The sequence below is a fragment of the Schistocerca piceifrons genome, chromosome 8 (genome assembly GCF_021461385.2).
Source record: "Schistocerca piceifrons isolate TAMUIC-IGC-003096 chromosome 8, iqSchPice1.1, whole genome shotgun sequence".
Taxonomy (NCBI): domain Eukaryota; kingdom Metazoa; phylum Arthropoda; class Insecta; order Orthoptera; family Acrididae; genus Schistocerca; species Schistocerca piceifrons.
The window spans coordinates 409057673-409079153 of NC_060145.1; the positions used below are offsets into that span (position 1 = coordinate 409057673).

Below are 21481 nucleotides of genomic sequence, written 5' to 3' on the forward strand. Positions count from 1 at the left end.
TTAAAGTGTGGCCAATGGAGTCCCATTTAATAAAATGGAGGGCTCTGCTGACTGCTATCAGCTCTGCCATAATCACACTGGATTTTTTTTTTTTTTTTTTTTTGTTTGTGGTTTTAGGGCGCAAAACTTCTATGGTCATTAGCGCCCAGCCCGTGACGTAGAAAACAGGAAAAAAACGAAATTTAAAATCAGCAGCAATGGAAACAAAGTCAGAAAATTTGAGAAACTAAAGGCAGAAGGAATGCTTAAAAGTCCACTATAGAAAGGGGTTGGTTGTCCCCAAAAAAAAAAAAGGTTCAAATGACTGACGTCATTTCACTGTCACTAATAAACTGTAGAACGCGGTCAGCTGAGCGCGTGTCATCTGCTAAAATCAACGATAGATCAGGCGATAGCTGTAGACGGGAGCGTAACGGATTAAAATAGGGGCATTCAATTAAAAGGTGTCTGACCGTCCACAGCTGAGAGCAGTGGGGACAGAGTGGGGGAGGATCACCGCTTAAAAGATGTCGATGACTAAAAAGACAGTGCCCTATCCGGAGTCTAGCTAAAATTACCTCCTCCCGACGACGCGTTCGGGAGGAAGAGGTCCAAGCGCAAGGAACGGCTTTCACTTCCCGCAATTTATTGTGGGGAAGTGTTGACCAATGCGCATGCCATAAATGAGTAACTTGGCGACATAAACCGCTCCGTAGATCGCTAAACGGAAGAGACTGAAGAGCTGGCCGAGGAAGAGAAACTGCAGCCTTGGCCGCTATATCGGCCGCCTCATTTCCACAGATACCAGCGTGTCCCGGGAGCCAGAGGAACGCCACTGAGACGCCCCCCAGGTGGAGCAAGCGCAGACAGTCCTGAATCCGGTGGACCAGAGGGTGCACAGGGTAAAGAGCTTGGAGACTTAGGAGAGAGCTGAGAGAATCTGAGCAGATTACGTACTGTATCCGCTGATGGCGGCGGATGTAGTGGACAGCCTGGAGAACAGCGTAAAGCTCCGCAGTATAAACCGAACACTGGTCGGGAAGCCGAAAGTGATTTGGGGTGTCGCCAACAATATAGGCACTCCCTACACCTAACGATGTTTTCGAGCCATCGGTGTAAATAAATGTGGCTTCCGTCATTTGTGCACATAGAGCAGCAAATGCCCGACGGTAAACAAGTGTAGGGGTACCATCCTTGGGAAATTGACATAGGTCTCTGAGCAAGTCGATCCGGGGACGGTGCCAAGGCGGTGCTGTACCCCAAGTTGTCAAGAAGGTTTTAGGAAAGCGGAAGGAAAGAGAATGGAGCAGTTGACGGAAGCGGACTCCCGGGGGTAGTAGGGAGGAGGAGCGGCCTGCATACCCGACATCAAAGGAGGCGTCGAAAAAAAGGTTATGGGCTGGATTAGCAGGCATGGAAGACAGATGGCTAGCATAACGACTCAGAAGGACTGCCCGCCGATTGGACAGCGGAGGTTCAGCAGTCTCAGCATAAAGGCTTTCCACAGGGCTGGTGTAAAAAGCTCCAGACACTAAACGTAATCCACGGTGGTGGATAGAGTCGAGACGCCGAAGAATAGACGGCCGAGCAGAGGAGTAGACTATGCTTCCATAATCCAATTTCGAGCGCACTAAGGCGCGATAGAGGCGGAGAAGGACCACCCGGTCCGCTCCCCAAGAGGTACCATTCAGGACACGGAGGGTGTTAAGGGAACGCAGACAGCGAGCCGAAAGATAGGAAACGTGGGAGGACCAGCACAGTTTTCTGTCAAACATAAGACCCAAGAATTTAACGACGTCGGAAAACGGAAGGTTGACAGGACCTAGATGTAAGGAGGGCGGAAGAAACTCCTTACGTCGCCAAAAATTAACACAAACGGTCTTACTGGGTGAGAAACGGAAGCCGGTTTCGATGCTCCACGAGTGGAGGCGATCGAGACATCCTTGAAGACGTCTTTCAAGAAGGCTGGTCCTTTGAGAACTGTAGTAGATCGCAAAATCGTCCACAAAGAGGGAGCCCGAGACATCAGGAAGGAGACAATCCATAATTGGATTAATGGCGATGGCAAACAGTACAACACTCAGCACGGAGCCCTGGGGTACCCCGTTTTCTTGGGAGAAGGTACGGGAGAGAGTAGTGTTCACCCGCACCCTAAATGTGCGCTCTGCCATAAATTCGCGAAGAAAAAGGGGCAGCCGGCCTCGAAAGCCCCAAGAGAACAGTGTGCGGAGGATGCCTGTCCTCCAACAGGTATCGTACGCTCTCTCCAGATCAAAAAATATTGCTACCGTTTGGCGTTTCCGGAGAAAATTGTTCATGATATAAGTGGAGAGAGCAACAAGATGGTCAACAGCAGAACGATGCTTTCGGAATCCGCATTGGGCTGGTGTTAAAAGACTGCGGGACTCCAGCCACCAAGCTAAACGGTAATTCACCATACGCTCCAAAACCTTACAGACACTACTCGTGAGAGAAATGGGGCGATAGCTAGAGGGGAGATGTTTGTCCTTTCCAGGTTTCGGAACGGGAACGACAATAGCTTCCCGCCATCGCCTGGGAAAGGTACTGTCGGTCCAAATTCGATTATAAAGGCGAAGGAGGTGACGCAGGCTATGGGTTGATAAATGCAGCAACATTTGGACATGGATACCATCCGGTCCTGGGGCGGAGGAGCGAGAAGTAGAGAGTGCATGTTGGAGTTCGCGCATGGAGAAAACAGTATTGTAGCTTTCGCGATTTTGAGAGGAGAAAGCAAGATGTCGCACTTCCGCTGCACGTTTCTTCGGGAGAAACGCTGGCGGGTAATTTGAAGAGCTCGAAATCTCAGCAAAGTGCTGACCCAATGAGTTAGAAATTGCGACGGGGTCCACTAAGGTATCATGCGCGACAGTGAGCCCAGAGACCGGGGAGAAACTAGGCGCGCCTGAGAACCGTCGAAGCCGACTCCAAACTTCCGAGGAGGGAGTGAAGTTGTTAAATGAGCTAGTAAAGAATTTCCAGCTTGCCTTCTTGCTATCGCGGATGACGCGACGGCATCGCGCACGGAGCTGCTTATATCGGATACAGTTGGACAAAGTTGGATGGTGACGGAAAATGCGAAGAGCACGTCGCCGCTCACGTATTGCGTCACGGCAGGCCTCGTTCCACCACGGAACTGGAGGGCGCCGGGGCAATTCGGAGGTGCGTGGTATTGAACGTTCCGCAGCTGTGAGAATAACGTCGGTAAAATGTGTGACCTCATCGTCGACGCTGGGAAAGCGACGGTCATCGAATGTCGCTAGAGACGAAAAAAGTGTCCAATCGGCTTGGGCAAACTTCCAGCGTCGCGAGCGCATATATGGCAGTTGAGGCTGCAGTCGAAGAACACATGGAAAGTGGTCACTCGAGTGTGTATCATCAAGGGCGAACCATTCGAAGCGCCGAGCTAGCGGAACAGTACCAACCGCAAGGTCCAAATGGGATAAATTTGCCGTGGAGGCAGACAAAAATGTAGGGACCCCAGTGTTGAGGCAGACTAGATCCGCTTGGTGGAAGACGTCTAGCAATAGTGAGCCACGTGGACAAGGATGTGGAGATCCCCAAAGCGGGTGGTGGGCATTGAAGTCCCCAACCAGCAAATAGGGGGGTGGAAGCTGATCAAGAAGATGAAGGAGATCAGCTCGTGCCATTGGTGTAGACGATGGAATGTATACCGTACAAAGAGAGAACGTGTATCCAGAAAGGGAAAGACGGACGGCGACAGCTTGGAAGGAAGTGTTTAAGGGGATTGGGTGATATTGGAGAGTATCATGGAGCAGAATCATGAGTCCTCCATGGGCTGGAGTGCCTTCAACTGAGGGGAGGTCATATCGGACGGACTGAAAATGAGGGAGAACAAAGCGGTCATGGGGACGCAGCTTTGTTTCCTGAAGACAGAAGATGACCGGCGAGTAGGATCGTAAGAGGATCGACAATTCCTCCCGATTGGCGCGAATGCCGCGGATATTCCAGTGGATAATGGACATAGGGTGAACAGAAAATGGAGGAACGGCACCAAGGGTGCTGTCAACTCAACGACTGCTCAGAGCTTGCGACCGACAGCATGGAATGGCATTCAGTCGAAGGCAGAAGATCCTGATCCATAGGTTGGTCAGGAGCAGCTCCTGCCACCAACGATCGGCCAGTTGACCGGCCACCAACAGTGCGCCTCGGCGACACGGAAGATGGCCGAGGGCGATTTCCGCCAGATGGTGCTGTAGATGGGACACGCCTTGGCGGAGAAGGAGAGGAACTGTGTTTCTTCGTAGCCTTCTTGGAGGTATGTTTAGATGAAGGAGGAACCGATGGTTGTGAAGTTGCAGTACGTAAAAACTCTTCACGAGAATGCTCTTTTTTTGTAGACTTGGCGTCTGACTTTTGGGCTCGAGATTTAGCAGAACCCGACGAAGGGTGAGCCATAGAGTGGGCAGGCGAAAGAGGTGAGGTTGAACGGGCGATCTTTGCGCTGGCCGATCTGACGACCGTGGTACTAAATGTGAGGTCGCAAGTCTGCGTGGCCGCCTCCTTTGTTGGCCGAGGAGAAGCAAGGACAGCGCTGTATTTTCCTTTCTGAGGCACGGTGGGCTGTCGACTGGCGAGTAACTTTCGAGCAGCAAAGGTCGACACCTTTTCCTTCACTCTTATGTCCTGGATCAGCTTTTCGTCCTTAAAAACAGGGCAATCTCGAGAGGAAGCAGCGTGGTCACCCATACAGTTGATGCAGCGAGGGGATGGAGGTGGACAAGCACCCTCATGGGCATCCCTGCCACACGTAACACATTTGGCCGGATTGGAACAGGACTGGCTGGTGTGATTGAACCGCTGACATCGATAGCAACGCGTAGGGTTTGGGACATACGGGCGAACGGAAATTATCTCATAGCCTGCTTTGATTTTTGATGGGAGTTGAACTTTGTCAAAAGTCAAGAAGACAGTGCGGGTTGGAATGATGTTCGAGTCAACCCTTTTCATAACCCGATGAACAGCGGTGACGCCCTGGTCAGACAGGTAGTGCTGAATTTCTTCGTCAGACAATCCATCGAGGGAGCGTGTATAAACGACTCCACGCGAGGAATTTAAGGTACGGTGCGGTTCCACCCGGACAGGGAAGGTGTGGAGCAGAGAAGTACGCAGCAATTTTTGAGCCTGGAGGGCACTGTGTGTTTCTAACAACAGGGTACCATTCCGTAATCTGGAACAAGACTTTACAGGACCCGCAATTGCGTTGACACCTTTCTGAATAATGAAAGGGTTGACCGTGGAAAAGTCGTGACCTTCGTCAGACCGAGAAACAACAAGGAACTGTGGCAACGATGGAAGAACCGTCTGTGGCTGAGACTCAGTGAACTTACGTTTGTGAGCAGACATAGTGGAAGGTGAGGAAACCATTGCGGAAGAATCCCCCATGATTACCGGCGTCTCCGATGGCGCGCTCCTCCCTTGTGGGGGCCCTCACCGAGGGCACACCCGCCTTAGGTGATTGTTCACACCTCAGGTCACACCTCCCGACATACGGACGGAGGGACCAATCGGCACTTTCGGAAGGTATCAGCTCGGGTAATCACCCCTCCCTGGGCCTGGCCTTTACCAGGGGGTACGTACGTGTCCTACCTGTCTACCCGGGGCGGGGAATTACGCGTTACCCCGTCACCGGCTACGCATGGAAGTGCGTGGGTCGGCCTTCAGACACGCACAGGGAGGAAGAAAGAGAAAGGGAAAGGAAAGAAGAGGGGGTCTCAAACGCCGCAGCGGAGAAAAGGGTAAAGAGAAGAGGTAAGGAAAGGAGAAGGACAAAGGAAGGAAGAAGACAGACAAGCAAGGAAGAAGAAGAATGCGGTACATTTACAAGCGTCCGTCTCCGGACGTAGGCGCAAACCATGCCCCCAGAGGGGGAGAAAGTAAAGGAAAGAGCAAGAGGTGAGGGGGGGGGGTGAAGACAGGGGATGGGGAAGGATGCGGAAAGGGAAGGTATGCAGCCCGGAAAGGAAGGAAGGCCACATTAGCTCGGGGCCCCGTGCTCGCTACGCACGTATCCACAAAAGAGATGTGGATCCCCTGGGGGGAATCACACTGGATGTTCCCAGCAATGAATGGCATTCCTTAGAGGCAGGAGATGTAAAAGCATATCCCATCTGATGCACAGTTTCAGAGCTGTCAGTGTAACAGATGGTAGCATCCTGGAATTCTTGACCTGGACATAACAGACACTGAAAGGTCATGCGGGGTGACCAAGACTTTAGGACTGTGGAAGAGATCAGTCCTACTCTGTGGCCTGGGCATCATCCCAGGGGAAGTGCATGAGAAAATACTGGGGGCACAGTCTAGGGAGGGTAGATTGAGATCTGGGCAGAGTGAAGCGAGGTGTAATCCTACGTGAGTATCAGGACGACAGAGGTATGTGAAGAGAATGGGATATGTGGGGTGATCAGGAAATTGGAGACCAAGAACTAGTACTGTCGAATCTGAAGAGGGAAGATCTTTGCTTCAGCAAGAAAACTGTCTATGGGTCTAGTCAGAGAGGCACCAGTGGCCAGATCCATGCCACGGAGGTGTACTGGGGCAAGCAATTTCAGAGCTAAAGGCGTCGCTGAGCCATAAACCTGGCAACCGTAGTCCAGCCAGGACAAAACAAGGGCCCAGTGAATATGAATAACAGTAGCAAGATTCCCACCCCAAGATGTATGGCCAAGGAAGCAGAGAGTGCTAGTCTTCAGGTGATTGACACACGACAGTCAAGTCAGCTTTTTATCACAATGGATGCCCAAGAAACAGGTTAGGCGTGTACAGCTACTGGCCAGTTATGTTACACACATTCATAGTTTCACTGCGCATCCAAATCACCGTCTCCTTTTCCCATCGACAGCGGTTCATCTCTCACATCGGCGACCCAGGTCAGGGCTTACAACTGCAGTTCATGTCCAATCCCTTCTTTCCAAACTGGAGTCCTTGCCTTTATCACCTATACTTGAGGTCCATTCACTTACACCTACATGGTGTACATCTAGGCTGGGGCTTCGCCTGGACCTTTAACATGCCCCTAAGGACTCAGTCAACCCCCGCGACTCTCCGCTGCCACTTCCTCTCGATTCTTGACATGTACCAAGGCCACAAGTGTTTTACACTGATAGCTCGATGGCTGATGGTCACGCCTATGTCCATGGAGGACATATTGAACAGCATTCCTTGCCTGATGGCTGCAGTGTTTTCACTGCCAAGCTGGTGGCTATATGTCGTGCTCTTGAGCACATCCGTTCATGCCCTGGGGAGTCGTTTCTTCTGTGTACTGGCTCTTTGAGCGGCCTACAAGCTATTGACCAGTGTTGCCCTCATCATCATTTGGTAGCAACCATCCAGGAGTCCATCTATGCCCTGAAATGGTCCAATCATTCAATGGTGTTTGTCTGGATGCCAGGTCACGTTCGAATCCCAGGCAACAAACTTGCCGACAGGCTGGCCAAACAGGCTAAGCGGAAACTGCTTATGGAGATCGGCTTCTCTGCAACTGACCTGCATTCAGTACAATGCTGCAAGGTTTTGCGGCTTTGGGAGATGAAATGGCATAACCTCAGCACGCACAAAAAACTGCATACCATTAAGGAAACTACGAATGTGTGGCAATCCTCCAAGTCTCTCACAGGGACTCTGTGGTTCTGTGCCGGATCTGCATTGGCCACGCTTGGGTGACACACGGCTACCTTCTGGGCCGTGATGACCCACCTCAGTGTTGGTGCAGCGTCCAGCTGACAGTGGCCCATACCTTGGTGAGCTGTCCTTGTTTGGCTGCCCTGCGACAGACTCTTCAGTCACTGGACTCATTGCCATTAATTTTAGCTGACAATGGCTAATTTAGTTTTACATTTTATACTCGATGGTAGGTTTTATCATTATATATAAGATTTTGCTCATGTACTTTGTACCTTAGTGTTCTCCAATCTAATGCTTTTAGGGTGGATGTTTTAATGTGTCGCAGAGTGGCTAGTTTTTCCTTTTTATTCTCGTGGTTGGCCAGGCACGGTCATCTGCTCTGTTGTTTTTACCCCCTCTACCTGTTTCTTGCTCTCTGTGGTTTTCTTTTCCTGTTTTGTCCATAGTAGTGTTGGTTGTCCTCATGTCATTCTTCTAGCTCTTCCTTTCTCCTGTTATTGTGCTGTAGGTCTCCTCTCTTTTCTTCTTTCCCTTGTGTAATTATTTTACCGGGAACGAGGCACTGATGACCTCACAGTTTGGTCCCTTCTCCCCCTCTTTTAAACCAACCAACCAACCAACTCCCTTCATTGCCATCAATGAACTAGTGACCTCTGTTGGGCCACTATTCACACCTGTGTTGTATGGTGATGAGTTTCGCATTTAGTAGAGCTCCCACTCAGTAGCCTTTCCTAAACACCAGTGCCTAGGTGCCATCTGCAGAACCTCTTCCCCATGGTTTGCAGTTCTCTCCTATAAAAAAAAAAGCAGGCCTCCACCAGGACACTGGTCACCGGACTCGTCCTAAAAGCTTCTGTCGCTAGGTGAACGCCACAGTGATGCACTGAGTCGAGCAAACGCAACGCTGAGGGTGCCACCGAACCATAAACCAGACACCCATAGTAAAGGCGGGATTGATCAAGGGCTCTGTAGAGCTGCAGCAGTGTAGAGCTACCTGCACCCCAGTTGGTGTTGCTCAGGCAGCGGAGAGCACCGAGATGCTTCCGCTTAAGCTGACGAAGGTGAGGAAGCCAAGTCAAAAGGGCGTTGAAAACCAATCCTAAGAATCGATGTCTCCACTACAGTGAGTGGATCATCATTAAGGTAAAGTTCTGGTTATGGATGAATGGTACGACACCGGCAGAAGCGCCTAACACAGGACTTTGCGGCCGAAAACTGAAAACTGTGGACCAGAGCCCATCACTCCACCTTATGGATGGACCCCATTCTCCTGGATATGGGAGGAACTATGGAGGCACCAACTTTGACACGGAAAGTACAAAGCAGCAGGAAATTTTGGATTGAAAATCTGGAGCGGGCCTCGGAGACCCCACTCATATAATGTGGCAAGGATATGATGTCGCCAGATGGTGTCATATGCTTTTCGTAAATCAAAAAAGACGGCAACCAGGTGCTGGTGTCTGGAAAAGGCCATTTGGATGGCAGACTCGAGGGACACAAGATTATCAGTGGTAGAGTGACCCTGGCGGAAGCTGCCCTGACACGGAGCCAGTAGGTCACTTGACTCCAGGACCCAAACCAACCACTGACACACCATACGTTCCAGCAGCTTAGAAAGAATGTTGGTGAGACTGATGAGTTGATAGTTATCCACATCACGTGGGTTTTTACTGGGTTTGAGCATCGGTATGATGGTGCTCTCCTGCAACTGCGAAGGAAAGATGCCATCGCACCAGGTCTGGTTGAAGATGATGAGGAGATGTCGCTTGTAGTCAGATGAGAGATGTTTAATCATCTGAATGAGGATCCAATCTGGCCCAGCAGCTGTGTCGGGGCAATATACAAGGGTACTGAGGAGCTCCCACTCTGTAAATGGGGCGTTATAGGATTCACTGTGGTATGTAGTGAACGAGAGGACTTTCCCTTCCAGCCACTGTTTGGGAGGGCGAAAGGCTGGGGGTATTTCTCTGACGCAGAGGCTCGAGCATAGTGCTCTGCAATCTCGTTTGCATTGGTAGATATGTTAACACTGGGAACACCTGTTGCGGGCTGGTACCCAAAAACACGTTTCATCTTTGCCTAGACTTGGGAAGGTGACGTATGGCACCCAATGGTCGAGACGTATCTCTCCCAACACTCCTGCTTCTGTTGTTTGATAAGTTGGCAAAACAGGCAGAGAGCCATTTAAAGGTTACGGGGTGCTCCAGGGAAGGGTGCTGCTTATGCCGCTGTAGAGCTCGCCGGCGTCTTTAATTGCTTCAGCAACTCCCGGCAACCACCAAGGGACTGCCTTTTCCCAGGGACACCCTAAAAAGCGATGTATCGTGTTTTCTGCCACAGAAACGATTGTTGTACTCACCAACTCAACCATCATATCGATTTTACAGTGTGAGGGAGATTCAACAGTGACAGCAGAGGTGAACGTTTACCAGTCCGCCTTGTTTAAAGCCCATCTGGGCAGACGTCCATGGGAGTGATGCTAGTGCAGTGACAGGAAGATTGGAGTGGAATGTGATGGAGAGGGTTTTAAGGGCGCATGACAGCAAGGTCTTCAGCACCTGCTCAGTAACAGATTGAGATGGGCGTCAAGAAAAGACTTAGAACAATAAGATAAAACGGAACATAATACACAGGAAACTAGCTTGGAAAAATATGTGCCTACCCACAACGAAGCGTGGGACGAAGCATGCCGCCAGCAGTAAAACATGGGAAGTGGTCACTACTACACAGGTCATCATGTGCTCTCCAGTGGATAGAGGGGACAAGTCCTGGGCTGCAAATTGATAAATCAATGGCCGAGTAACTACCATGAGCCACACTGAAATGTGTGGTGGCCCCAGTATTTAACAGGCAGAGGTCGAACTGTGACAGTAAAGTTTTGACATCTCCGCTTTGGCCAGTAAGCACGGTGCCACCCCACAAGGGGTTATGGGTGTTAAAATCTCCCAAAAGTAGGAAAGGTTTAGGGAGTTGATCAATCAGTGCAGCTAATACATTCAGGGGTACTACACCATCTGGAGGAAGATATACATTGCAGACAGTTATTTCCTTTGTCGTCCTTATTCTGACAGCCATAGCTTCAAGAAAGGTTTGAAGGGGCACAGTTTCACTACAGACTGAGTTTAGGACATAAACGCAAACTCCACGTGACACACTATTATAGTCGTTACGTTCTTGTAGTATCCCTTATAGCCACGGAGGAACCAGGTTTCGTGGAGGGCAACACACAAAGCAAGTGTAGAGCTTAACAGTTGCCGTAGCTCAGCCAGGCGGACGAGGACGTCATTGTGGGACTAGGAAGGCATGGAACATTCAGTGAAGCAGTTTACACCTTAGGGGTCACCTGCTGTCACCAACTTGCCAGAGCAGACTACAACCATTGTGCCTGAGGGTTCGGCGAGATCTAGGTCCTCAGGGGATGCCAGAATCTCCATCCCATCTGCTGTCACAGAGCTGGTAGATAGCGGTGGTGTGGGTGCCACCGCAATTCCCTTGGTCTTGGGGATCTTCTTTTTGGATTTGTGTCGCTGCTCCTTTGGTTTCCCTGGCTGGGAGGACTTCACTGATTAAGTCTTCGGGACAGAGGATTAGCGTGAAGCCCTACAACCAGCTGCTTTTGGGCTCTTCAGCTGCATCTTTCCCACTAGCAGAAACCTAGGAAGGGACTGACCCAAGGGACCCATTCCTAGCAAGTGGAGCCAAAGAAGACTTACGCTTCTCTGGCTCAGAAGTGGGGCCTGATATCCCCGATGGTTGGGTGGTGCGGGGGTGGAGGTGGGGGCGGGGGGGGGGGGGGGTGGAGGTGTTGCTCCCGAAGTAGGTGGTGCAGGAGAAACATGGAGGGAGGCGGCAGGTATAGTCTTGTGGTTGAGAGGAAACAAGAATGCGAGGAACTGATGGGGCAACAACTGTTGTCGTAACGGGGCAGTGTAAGAGGAGGTCGTAGCCACAGGATGTAGGTGCTCAAATTTCTTCTTAGCCTCAGTGTAGGTCAGTCGGTCCAGGGTCTTATATTCCACGAATTTTCCTCTGTCGTAACGGGGCAGTGTAAGAGGAGGTCATAGCCACAGGATGTAGGTGCTCAAATTTCTTCTTAGCCTCAGTGTAGGTCAGTCAGTCCAGGGTCTTATATTCCACGAATTTTCCTCTCTTTCTGTAAAATCCTGCAGTCTGGTGAGCAAGATGAATGATGCTCTCCACAGTTGACACAGATGGGAGACAGGGCACATGGTCTATTGGGATGTGATGGACATCCACAATCTCGACATGTGACGCTGGAAGTACAGCAGGAAGACATGTGGCCAAACTTCCAGCACTTCAAACACATCAGAGGAGGGATATATTGCTTGATGTCACAGTGGTAGACCATCATCTTGACGTTCTCGGGCAATGTGTCAACCTCGAAGTCCAAGATGAAGACACTGGTGGCAACCTGATTATCCCTCGGACCCTGGATGCGTCAGATGAAATTAACACCTCACTGCTCTAAATTGCCGTGCAGATCATCGTCAGGCTGCAAAAGAAGGTCCCTGTGTATATAACACCCTGGACCATACTTAAGCTCTTTTGAGGCGTGATGGTAACAGAAACATTCCCCAACTTGCCACAAGCGAGTAATGCCCATGACTGGGCAGAGGATGCTGTTTTTATCAAGCCCGACCCAGAGTGGATTTTGGACAAGCCCTCCACCTCCCCAAACTTGTCCTCCAAATGCTTTAAAAAAAGGCTTCATAGACATGAAATATTCTCCATCAACTCTTGTACATATGAATAAACATCACTGCCATCCTTAGCCTGGCGTTCCTCACATGGTGCGACCAGGGAGGGGAACAATTTGGGGTCATATTTCTTAGCATTGAAGTTCGACTTCACCCGCTTTGAGACTGCTGGCAGCAACCACCAGCAAGAGGTGACGTACTACGTTTCATGGCGTGTCATCCGCCCTGACCAGGGGCCCTCCCCACGGACACCAACCAGCCACAGCAAAGGCCACCTGGCAGGATGGCCATTGCTGGGAGTCCCGATGCCCCAAGGTGATAGACTTCTACTCATTGGCATACATGGTGAGTGAACAACGCATGCATCAGCAGAGCGATCCCTGTGTTGCCAGGGGGCTACAACCAACAGGGTACATGGTGGCCCCACCACAGCGGACTGGCTACTGTGCTGGAGATGAAATGCTAAGAAGTCCATGGTCATTGGCAGCGCAGAAAGCGACACTGCATAGTGCATGGTGGAAAACACACCCAGGACGGTGTCCTTGCCCAAGAGATGGAAAATGAGCGGGAATGCAATACGACATCAAGAAAGTGGGCTAAAGATCTCAATGCATTTCTCTTGGAAATGTGGCAAGTAGAGAAATGCTGACTAACCCGAAACAACCGGTGGGACAAAAACCAATTAATAATATCAGTAGGGAGCCTCTAAATCTCCAGCCATGGAGAAAAAGAAAAAATAAGATGAAACCAAGCAGCGTCTTATGCCTTTTGCAGATCAAAGAAGACTTAACATTTTGGCATTTAAGAAAATGCCTGTCAGATGGCTGCTTCGAGCTATAAACACATATGAGAACCCAGTATCATCTGTGAGCAACCATCCTTTCAAGTACAATGGTCAGGCTAATTGGCAGGTAACTGTTTAGAGGAATGGGTTCTTTCCTGTCTTAACGACTGGGACAGCTATGCTATTTTTCCATTATGAGGGACAGGCACGTTGGAGCCCAATATGGTTGGACGACCTGAGATGTTGCCTTTGGGGAACATTCAATTGTGAACTGAATCAGGGCCTGGGGTGTGTCTTGGGATGAGGCAAGAGCCTAGAGTAGTTCCAGTCAATGAGAGGGACCATTACACAAGTCAAAGAGGTATACATCCCTACAGAGGACACACAGCACTCCCAGCATTCCTTTGTACTGCATTTGATTAGACAGTATTAGATAGTGAGCCTCGGCATGAAGTCCCTCAACAGTGATATAGACGGTCTGTGAAAGATGTCGTTTGAGTTGTTGCAGGGTTTGTTGGTGATCCTGAATATCTAGTGCAACATCTTAACGTCTTTGATCCACCACAGCACTGGGGGGACCTGTAGAAAGGGAAATAGCAGTTCCAGTGGCATGGATGAAGACATCTGAGACACCTTGCACAACTTCATGAACAGAGTCACACAGAGGAAACGAATGGAACAGCAGAGGCATACAAGGGCCAGATGGCCCTGTGAAATGTGCAACTTGGTAGTCACTGTCTGTTGGTGGCAAAGAAACAACAGGATCACCAAAAAATGATCCTTGTGTAGCGACCAGTGTAAAAAGATTAAGGGATAGATATCATTAGATCGATAGCTTAAAAGGTGGCATGAGCAGCACTGAAGAGGGTAGGAGAACCACCACTGAGATTGCACAGATCATGGTCTGAGAGAAGCTGATCAATTATAAGTCTCTACCAGACAAAATAGTACTCGTCCACAGGTGAGCAGTGTGAGTTAAAGTCCCCAAGCAGGAGACTGATAGCAGTGGGAGCAGTTGGACTAATGTCGTCAATTCAACATAAGTAAGTGGCCTACCTGAAGGTAGGTAAATGTTGCAAATGTAATCGCTGTGGTAGTTTACACCTGCACCACTATTGCCTCCAACGAGGTACAAAGGGAAATCCATTCACTGACGAAATCAGTACAAACCAAAGTACAGACCCCTCCAGACACCCTCTCGGGAGCAGCACGGTTTCAACAAAATGGTAAATAGACATGGAGTATTAGAGAACAGTCATGAGTGAAGTGTGCTTCTCTGAGAGTAATCCTAACTGCAGAAGAAGAGGAAATAATGTGGTTGTGTTCTGGCAGGTGAAAGTAGCACCAATTACAATTCCACTGAATCATGTGAATGGTGGCCAACAGAAACAGCCACAACACAGGATCACTGCCAGTCACCTGTGCAGATGGAACAACATCCACAAACATCAGCTCAGAATCCAACTGAATGGGAGGACTCTCTGGGGGGCACTGGAGGAGCCTTGTCCCAATTCTTTTTCTTCTACTTTTCCTTTGTAACCTTTGGTGGACAAAGCTCCTTCAAGGGGCTATCTTTAATGAGTACGGGGACAGATTAAGAGCAGACAACACTGGGACCCACAGGCTGTGGCCCCTTCTGCCAATGTTTGGCGTAGGGCCTCTGGACCAGCAGTTGTGAGGAACAGGTACACCAAGAGGGGAGTGTTGTCATCGGTTGACAGCAAAGAAATGGAGTGCTTCTTTGGCCTGATGCAGCAAGTGGTTCCTGAAGAATGTAATGTGGGAATCTCAGGAAAGGTGGGTGGTGGGAGATCTTATATGGGGAAGTTTGAGGTTGGGGGGGGGGGGGGGGGATGACACAATGGTCATGATGATGGTAGCACAATTGATCATAATATCCAAGGGAGGTAGGTGTTCATATTCCTTCCATGCTTCAATATATGACAAGTAGTCAGTAGATTTGAATTCCTGCATCTTCTGTTCTTTCTTGAAAACTGGGCAAATTGGCGAAAGTGGTGGCTGATGTTCTGCACAGTTGACACGCAAAGGTGGATGCTCACAAGGACCGTCTTTGTGCAATGATCATCCAGTTACTGCATTTCGGATCCACCATGCAGTGCAATGGCATATGTGTGAACTGTGAACATCTGAAGTACATCGTAGGTGGTGGGACATATAGTTTCTCATCACACCTGTACATTATGACATTAACTTTCTCCAGGAAGACAATCTCTTCAAAGGCTAATATAAAGGAGCCCGTATCCATACGATTATCTTTGGCCCCTTTTGCACACCTCTGATAAAATGTACACCTCGCCACTGGAGATTAGTCTGGAGCTCCTCATCTGTTTGGAATGTAAGAGTTCTGTGGAAGTCTAGTTCTTGGACCATGTTCAAAGCTGTGTGTGGGTCAATGGTATGTCACCTAGATCACCACATGCTTCAAGAAACCAGTTCACATTTTCCTACAGACAACTTCCTCAAATTTGTCTTCAATGTTTCCAACAAAAAATTATGGTTTCTACACAGTGAAAGTATCCCAATTAGCCCGAGTACATACCAAGAATTGGTTGAAGTGTTTCACACCCAGATGTCTGACTTGTCCCTCTTCCCACAGTGTAGCCATGGAATGAAATATTGTGGAATCTTATCTCTCGGAATAGTCTTTTTGATATGAGAAGAGTGCTGGGGACCTGTGGCCAATAGCAGAAAAAAGTAATTTGCTTCATGTGTGAATCTTCCACTATGGTACCACCTACTCTGAACAGAGGGTCTCCCCATGGGTGCTACAGCCACTGCAATGATTATTACCTTGCTAGTAAACCATTGCCCAGAGGCCCCATTACCCAGCCATGATGGGCAGATAATCCTTGGCTTGCATGAGGATTTTCCATCTCAGGCACCAAGGGTGCAATCCCTTCATGGTCAGGGGCTAACACAATGCAGGTACTTTACGACCTCTCCCTCCCTGCCCCCCACCACAATGAAATGGCTCCCATGCCAGGTTTTGAACATAGTTCCTTTGCTAGAAAGAAAGGGTGCAAAGAGAGAAATCGACAAAAAATGGAATATACATGGGCAATCTTCCTTGCATGACCCACACTTCTGTTGAATTTGGAAGAGGAGGATCAAATCAAACCCAACAAGGGTATCATACAGTTAAGAATGGTTGGTTGGTTTGGATTATGACAATGGTGGTGGTTTTAGGTGAGGGGCACTCAACATCATGGCCATTAGTGCCCTGACGAAAAGTCAGCGTGCCTACCTCATGGGTGGGGACATTCAGAGCAGTTTATAACGCATTTATGTCTCCCTCCATTCCCCACCAATTTAAGAATGAGGCCCAACAGTTCAAAAAATTTCACCACTCTCATAACACTGGAATCAGTATTGACAAGGATGGCGGACAGATCTCCATCGAGACTGAGGGCTGCCCTGATATCAGTATATAAGACACATTGCCAAAATATGCTGAACTGAAAGTGGCACACCACAAACCTCCTAGAGTGGTGGATCCTCCTGCCGGAGGAGGATGCCATGTGTTAAAGGGCTATGCCCGATGCAAAGCCTAGTAAGCAGAACATCCATCCACTGTGAGGTTGACAAAGTCCATTATCCTTGTGTGATCAATCTGAGCAATCACAGATTGTTTCCTGTCACCTTCAACCATTCAGTCTCCCACTGAAACATGATGCATCTGTCAGAAAATGAGATGATCAGAACAGACAAGAAACCTTGTCAGTGATGTTAGAATTCTCTCGTGCCATAGTAATGCCATATAATTCTGCATCATAATTTGTACATTGTTCTGGAAGACACACTTTAAAAACGCTGGTTGATTTGGAGCAAAAGAGACTGAGCTGTAAGGTTATCAATCCCTTCATCCGTAAAGTGGCAAACCACGAATGGTTATATAAGGAAAGAAGCAAAAGGCAAATTGTGGAAAGCCTAAGTGTAAGACAATAAAAAAGCGGAAATAAAAGAGCAGAAAAAAGAGCACAGATAAATCGTTAAAAGATCAGACAAGATAAGACATTAAAACCAGGAAATGAAAAACAACAAACAGAATGAAAAGGTGGAATGGGTAAGGCCAGGCTGGTGTACCAAGCAAAGACCAAAGAGGGATTTCAGAGGGGGGAGGAGGAGCAGGAGAGGGGTGCTCCACCAAACCCTCAGGGGGTCAATGAGGTCAGAGAGTCCTATCTTACAGGGATGAATAGAAACCACCTTTGGTGGTAAAACTTAACACCAGAACAGATGCTTTGGCGTTGTCTACTAGCAACTGAGGGAGTGTGTCAGGAAGATTAAGATGCTGCCTCAAAGCAGCCACATTAGGGCAATCTATGAGTATGTAAGCCACCATCAGGTGAGCTCCACATTGGTAGTGAGGGGGATCCTCATGTCTGAGAATGTGGCCATGGGTCAGCCAAGTGTGACCAATGCGGAGTCAACAGGGGACGGCTGACACCCTGCGAGAAGCCGCAGGCAAGACTGCCACACAGTTGTGGTCTCCTTGGTTTTCCTCAGTTTGTTTGGGGAGAGCAGGACATACCATTCTGACTTCCAGCAATCTATGCTGTTTAAATGACCAAAGATCCAGTTCTGGGACTCCTATTTCCAGAATCGCCATCCTGGTGGCCAACTTTGTCATTTCCTGAAATCCCAACATGATTGGGGTCTAAATGAAAACAAATGACCAGCCAGCTTGATGGCTGACTACAACAAGTAACTGATTGTCTAGGTAAAGCACTTGCAATGGGTGAAGAGTACAATAACAATAGAAGTGCATAACACGAGTCTTTGAGGCTGAAAACTGAAAGCCATTGTTGAGAGCCCATGACTGCGCTTTTCGTGTGGCACCCTGCCAGTGACACTCAGCAACATTCATATTAGAGGAGCAATAATAAAAGCAAAAGTCATCAGCATATAAGGAATGCGATACCAAATACCACATAGTTGATGCTAAAACATTGATGGCCATCAGAAAGAGGGGAACATTCAGTGCAGAGCCCTGCAGGACTCAATTCTCTTCAGTATGGGAGGTGCTGAGTGAATCATCCACTTGAACCCAGAATTTATGGTGCGACAAAGTTCTTTACAAAACTTGCAAGTGGACACCGGAGACCACACTCACGTAATGTAGTAAGGATGTGGTGACAACCATGCCTTATCACAAGCCTTCTGTAGGTCAGAAAAAGACAGTGATAAGGTGCTGAAGATGGGCAGAGGGTGTCCAGATAGTGAACTCCAGGTGAAACAAATTATTAGCAGTGGAGTGGCCTATGCGAAAACGTCCTGAGATGCGGCCAAAAGGCCCAAGACTCAAGGAGCCACAGCTGCTTGCTGACCATGCGTTCCAGCAACTTGCAGAGAATGTCAGTTAACAATGGAAAGTTACAGAATGCTGGAAGGAGAGAAAACGAGTGTCCAAAATTACAAACCAGATCGAAGCACAACTGACACCAAGAATACCATCCAATGGAAAGACAAAGAGCAAAAAAGAAGAGTGGAACGATACACTTGCAGCATGGAAAGGGAAGTAGCACTGTAAGGGCTGCAGCCCTGTGATGGCCAAGCACATACTCTCACAGAGATGTGAGCCTCCTGGGCAGCTATTTCTCTGAATTTAAACCATGTCGTTCATGCTTACATAATTTGAAAGGAAAGGTGGCTATCTCAATGTCGAGCAAATTTTTTCTGCTTTTTTAAATACATATTGTTTTGCATTTATTTTTGGTGGGTTTGGATGTTTTGGTATTCAGTCTTGCTGTAATGAGTTTGTGGAGACTAATCCCTGTATTCTTCATGATGATCCCTATTTGCTCAGGATTATTTGCTGCCCAGAGGTCAAGTATGTTCCCACAACCATTTAAACTACGAGTGAGCTCCTGAAATAACTGTTCATAAAAATTTTCAAAGAAAGCATTTAGTACAATTAAGGGTGATATTTCATGCCTACCACCAACTTTGAACAGGTATTTTTGCCAACATATCGAGTTTGTTAAGGTGTATAATAAATCTTCCACTTCCAATCAGATCCCACCAGAAAATTACCCTGCTAACAAAGACGAATAAGACCACTATGATTCCACAAAGCAAACTCAATATTGCACATTAACGGTGAATGTGTCAAATTCAGTACGGAACCACACAACTGCTGCTAGCAGAGCCATATTCCACTTCCCACTTATGTCTAACAACATTCCCACTCTATGCTCAACTGCCAATCAACATTATTCTGATTCAGGTGTAGTACTGATACAACCAGAATGAAAATATTACAAAGGCATCAATATTGGGCAGTAGTGCCCCTCTCATTGCTGGGACCATATCATTGTAGATGACATCAGAAAATAACTGCTACGTATGTATTATTCTACACTAAATGTAGCAAATATACTTCATTTTAAAATGTGTATGTGCAGCAGTATACATGAACCTTTGAAAAAGTATTGGAATTTTAATGTTTTGTGCTATTTTTCATTACTGGGCTGCTAAATTAAATATACTGTGGAGCATTTCATACAATGTTACAGTTCATCTTGTTTTTATTTAATCACTATGTACCCTCTGCAATTTCAGCTGTAGATAAATATTTTCTAAACCTTTACTATAATTTGGACATATCACAATTTGGTTGATTTCCAAATTAGTCACATTTCACTGTGTGATAGTACTAACATGGATCATATATGAACAATGTTTGAATTCTGATTATGGAGCTCTGTTGTCCAGTGTGTGTTTTTGCCATCATGTAAAGTGAGATGGAATGCCGTGACATGCATGTATACAAGCTGATATGCATTTGAAAAAACTTTCTATGCCTCATGATAATTAGTAATAGGTAACTAAAACAGCACCACCTTCAGACTTTAACGGTAGCTTATGGTGGTAAAAGATTTTTCGACGAATCTGCAAGCTGTGGGGCAAAAACTAATCAACAGATCATGTTGTGATAACTGATCAGTTCCTAAAAAGATGTATATCAGGTACCTAAACTACATTTCACCTATACATACAAGAAGTTTATTACACGATGACAACACATTCCGCAATACATGCAGAAGAAACAGATTGTTAACACATGTATAATTATGCAATACTACATTATTTACTACTTTGGATGACCAGATCACACAAGCAAAAAAGTAGCTTTACATTACCGTTTCTGAAGTGTGGTTAGTCGATTCACTATGTTCAGCTTTTTTCCCTTTCTTTCCTTTTTTGCCTTTGCCACCATGACCAGATTCGGCTACACCAGTCACTCGGGGGCAACTTTGTCTTATATAATCCAACACTTGCTTCGCATGACATTGATCAACTAGCTTCAACAATCGCCTGTCACTTAATTTATTGCCCTTCAAATTTACTTCTGCAATAAACAACGACATTAGAAACGTTTAATAAAGATTATTACAATAGCAAAAAATGCGCATGTCTAGTGCTACCTTTTAGTTTTGGTATGTCCGACAATTCTCCTGGAACTGTTGCAATGGAATTATCACTCACATCGAGCATCTTCAAGGCAGGCAACTGACCAATGGTCGGCGGTACTTCTTTAATGTTGTTTCCGTTCAGTTTCATTTCACACAAATGGATAAGCTCCGAATGGCAAACGTCAGGGAATTCTTCAAACTGATTGTGAGACAGATCGAGAATACTAAGTTTCGTGTTTTTAACCAAACTTGGGATCTTTGTCAGCATATTTGTGCCTAAGTTTAAAGTCGACAACTGGCCCAAAGCGCTGATCTCATCTGGGATTGATTCTAACTTATTCCTAGACAGATCAAGAATTTTTAGTTTGCTCAACTTCCCGATTGTCTGCGGCAAGCTGCTTATTTTATTGGAGTAGAGAATCAGACTTGTCAAATTGATTAATCTGCCGATGTCATCAGGAACACTCGTCAAGCACGTTTCATTTATATTCAAATAATTTAAATTCGCCAACGAGAATAGGAACGGATCTATACCTGACTCTTCAATAGCTTTCGAATACATCGATCCAATCACTAATTCATGTCTGTTCTCTTCTTCAATTTGTTTCAACTCAGGCCACGAGGGTTGAGACATCTTACTACTCTTCCTCTAAACAAATTTGAAACATGAATGCCTGGTTCGCAACAAGCACATGGTTGAAAAAAAATGAAGTGCGTTCCGCTTACAGGGTAGCCAACGCAATGCAAGCAAATCACTATCCCCCACATGCGTAAACAATAATTTCTTTCAGCTAGCACGAAAATTAATATGTGCATTATTAAGGATTAATCTTTATTTTACAGGTAACCTACAGTTAAATACAATTAAATGAATTCTAAAAAGAAAGTGTAGCAATACCACC

At 47.4% G+C, this 21481-nt stretch overlaps 1 protein-coding gene across 2 annotated transcripts in view; it reads right to left on the reverse strand.

Moving 5' to 3' along the window:
• The window catches only part of LOC124711701 (leucine-rich repeat-containing protein 47-like), a 103094-nt gene extending 81816 nt beyond the window's left edge, over positions 1-21278 (reverse strand). For both annotated transcript variants that reach the window (XR_007005500.1, XM_047241902.1), the window contains exons 1-2: positions 20592-21278; positions 20307-20515 (exon numbers count right to left, since the gene is read on the reverse strand). Coding sequence is in view for 1 of the 2 variants with exons in the window: in XM_047241902.1 (XP_047097858.1) it covers positions 20307-20515; positions 20592-21213 (831 nt within the window). In the remaining variant the exon portion in view is untranslated. The remainder of the gene's footprint in view (positions 1-20306; positions 20516-20591) is intronic.
• Positions 21279-21481: the final 203 nt, after the last annotated feature.